Here is a 2,813-nt window from a genome sequence, read left to right as displayed (position 1 = left end):
TAATGACGATTCATTTATTAAATAATGAAGTTACAAATCGAAGTATAACTTGTATTATAAATTTTTGAATGCTAAAAGAATAGAGGCATGTCGTTCTTAAGAAAGGAATCGTTAATGAGCAGATTTTTGAGAAATCATAGATTCCAAGGAGAATTAAATGTAGAACAAGCAATGTCATCACCGTCCACCGTAAGTGATGGTATAATATTACGTAAAGATCATTACTAAAAACATATAATTCCAGGAAAATTTTGAGGATATTTGGATGAACGATATAGAAGAAAGCAGTATTAGTTCTGAGTACAGTTCTGAACCCGTTATATGCCATATAAAAGAGAGACCAACGATAAATCAGTTGCCATGGAATAATGAAGAGATAACTGTAGCCCTGTCCAATCTTCCAGCAGGGAAACAGGCACTCTCTGTTATTCCTAATCTTCACGGAGATAATTTGAATAAAATTTTGACTGAATTTCTTGACACTAATTATAATGAAGTGACATTGAATATCCAAAAAACTACGATCTCTTCATTTGCAAACGGGTAAATAAATTAATCAGCATTAATCATACCAATCGGAAGAAATATATATATATATATTGGTGTAGTCACTGCTAATGGCGGATATTTCAAAACCTGACCGAGGAGATACTAATTTATGATTAATGTCAATTGGGGTACACTTTTGTAATACTGTAATTTTTAATACAAACAGAATATACAATTACATTTGCTCATAATAACTGTAAATAGTTTATTACAAAAATAATAATCGTATTATGTTACATTAAGAGTTATTAATTTGTAATACTATCGATTCTCGACTCGACCAGACGCATGTTCGATTAACGCTTTCTGAAACAGATACAATCACAGTTGAAGCGATTTGTCACGTGAAATCTAATTTCCTTCTAGATTATCCCATTTTACCTTTATCACAGGTATGGCATTCGTCAATTGTAATCCTATACTTCTTGCTAACACAACGGGAGCTGCTGTTCCTTTATACAATCTATGAAGCGCATCGATAGCGAGCATTACTGGAACGTTGTATCGTTGCCTTACTGTTTCGTATTTCCTTAAAAACAGCATATTTCCAAGTGGGGATCCGGATATAACAGCATCTCCAAGAAGTTCTACTAATGCTGTTACGTCTCCAAATCCGAGGTTCACACCTTGACCAGCCAATGGATGAACTCTGTGCGCCGCATCTCTAAAAATTTCGTTTAATCAAACTACCTTTATTACTAAGTATAATATAAATACAGTCAATAACAAGTATCAAACCACGCTGTGTACAAATTTATTATGCAATAGAGCTCATTGAATAAATGTTTCCTTATTATTTTGGTAATTAATACCGAAGAGGATTAAAGAAGACTTTAATGAGCACAGTTAAAACACTTTGCCTTAAGCAATTATTTTATATAAGTTCAGGAAAATATGACGCGGCTGTATAAAAAACGTTTGTTAATTTCAACAACTTAAAATTCCCAATTGTCGAAGAAAATAGCTGTACCAAACTAAACTTGTAATGAACGAAAGCATGGCGTACGAACAAATAAATAAAAAAAAATATGTAGAATACACGCAATTCTTTTTTACTTACCCTATTAAAACAGTTCCAGTTTGAACATAATTTACGGAATGTCCGAATTGTAAAGGGAAAGCAGCGCGCGATCCTTCTTCGATAGCTAAGACGGACGGTGGTAACTGCCTTGTCACACCAGTTCGCAAGGATAAACCCTCAAGTAATTGATGAAGCGCCCGTAATCCACTTTCGACTATACCATCCTTTGGATAAACTTTCCATAAAGCCTTGTTTATGTTATCGACAAACTCCTCTTCCGAAACTTTTAAGAGTCTTTTAGCTTCACTCGTTGGTAATGACCACACGAGAGAACTAAGCGAATCTGTCAGCTATAACAATAAACAAATAAATAAGGTCTATATGAACATTAGCTAAAATTAATTCTCGAGGATGAAAGACGTTACTGGAAGTAATGCTATCGGTCCCGTTGGTAAAAACCTTTGCCAAGCAACGATATTATCTGTAGGCTGAAATATGAAAGTACAATTATAAAACTGCGATTTTCGTTAATTTAATTACTTCAAGATAATATAATTTTTACCTCTGACAATTTCAAAGTAGCGACTACGCCCATTTGATTGTAATCCCATTTTATATATTGAGCTCCCATTGTTTGGCGAACCAATGAATTTGCACCATCCGCTCCGACCTGAAAAATAAAGCTTCAAATTTATTATACTATCCAGAGAGGTAATGTAAGTATTACGTTACAGGAAGGGGAAGCAATGGGAGGCTGGTGATGCATTCAGAGACTGGAAATAACTTCAGTTCTCTTTTGTATCTCAGTGAGCATACTGAAGCAGTTAAAATATTTTATTATCTCTTACGTATCCATTACTTGCTATCACTCATAAAAATAATACTCGAGTAAATTAAGTAAGGATACAATAATAATCGAGTGCAGTTTTTCCTCAAAGGATGTTGTTATCTATTAAAGGAAAGAATGTATTCTGAGAATATAGGTGTGTAAACGTGTTCCTTAGTTTTGCACTGCATTCTTTCGGATTAATAGAAAAAAAATATTTTGGTAAAAATATAACAAGTTAAAATTTTCATTCATTGCATGCCATACATTAAGACTCAGAGCTAAATATATCACACTGTTTTGTAAACACCAAAGAACATGTGTGGTCCTGTTTTAAGACTGTAGTGGCAGCTAAAATAATCTTTAAGTGCTCGGAATTGGAAGCAAATGGTGCATAATTTAGTGGACATATAGTAC

At 33.7% G+C, this 2,813-nt stretch overlaps 2 protein-coding genes across 3 annotated transcripts in view; one reads left to right on the top strand and one right to left on the bottom strand.

The window, feature by feature from the left end:
- Positions 1-82: 82 nt before the first annotated feature.
- The window catches only part of pyx (transient receptor potential channel pyrexia), a 7,604-nt gene continuing 4,873 nt past the window's right edge, over positions 83-2,813 (top strand). The window contains 2 exon segments of the mRNA XM_026811757.1: positions 83-189; positions 245-542. Of these exon segments, the coding sequence (XP_026667558.1) occupies positions 88-189; positions 245-542 (400 nt within the window). The 5' untranslated portion in view covers positions 83-87.
- Coq6 (ubiquinone biosynthesis protein COQ6, mitochondrial) overlaps positions 730-2,813 on the bottom strand; it is an 8,594-nt gene continuing 6,510 nt past the window's right edge. For both annotated transcript variants that reach the window (XM_018020929.2, XM_018020928.2), the window contains exons 5-9: positions 2,133-2,240; positions 1,996-2,058; positions 1,610-1,920; positions 931-1,213; positions 730-855 (exon numbers count right to left, since the gene is read on the bottom strand). In XM_018020929.2, the coding sequence (XP_017876418.1) occupies positions 811-855; positions 931-1,213; positions 1,610-1,920; positions 1,996-2,058; positions 2,133-2,240 (810 nt within the window). In that variant the 3' untranslated portion in view covers positions 730-810. The remainder of the gene's footprint in view (positions 856-930; positions 1,214-1,609; positions 1,921-1,995; positions 2,059-2,132; positions 2,241-2,813) is intronic.

The sequence above is a fragment of the Ceratina calcarata genome, unplaced genomic scaffold (assembly GCF_001652005.2).
Source record: "Ceratina calcarata isolate Rehan_Ccalc_2016 unplaced genomic scaffold, ASM165200v1 scaffold246.2, whole genome shotgun sequence".
Lineage (NCBI taxonomy): Eukaryota > Metazoa > Arthropoda > Insecta > Hymenoptera > Apidae > Ceratina > Ceratina calcarata.
This window is presented reverse-complemented; position numbering and strand designations above follow the sequence as displayed.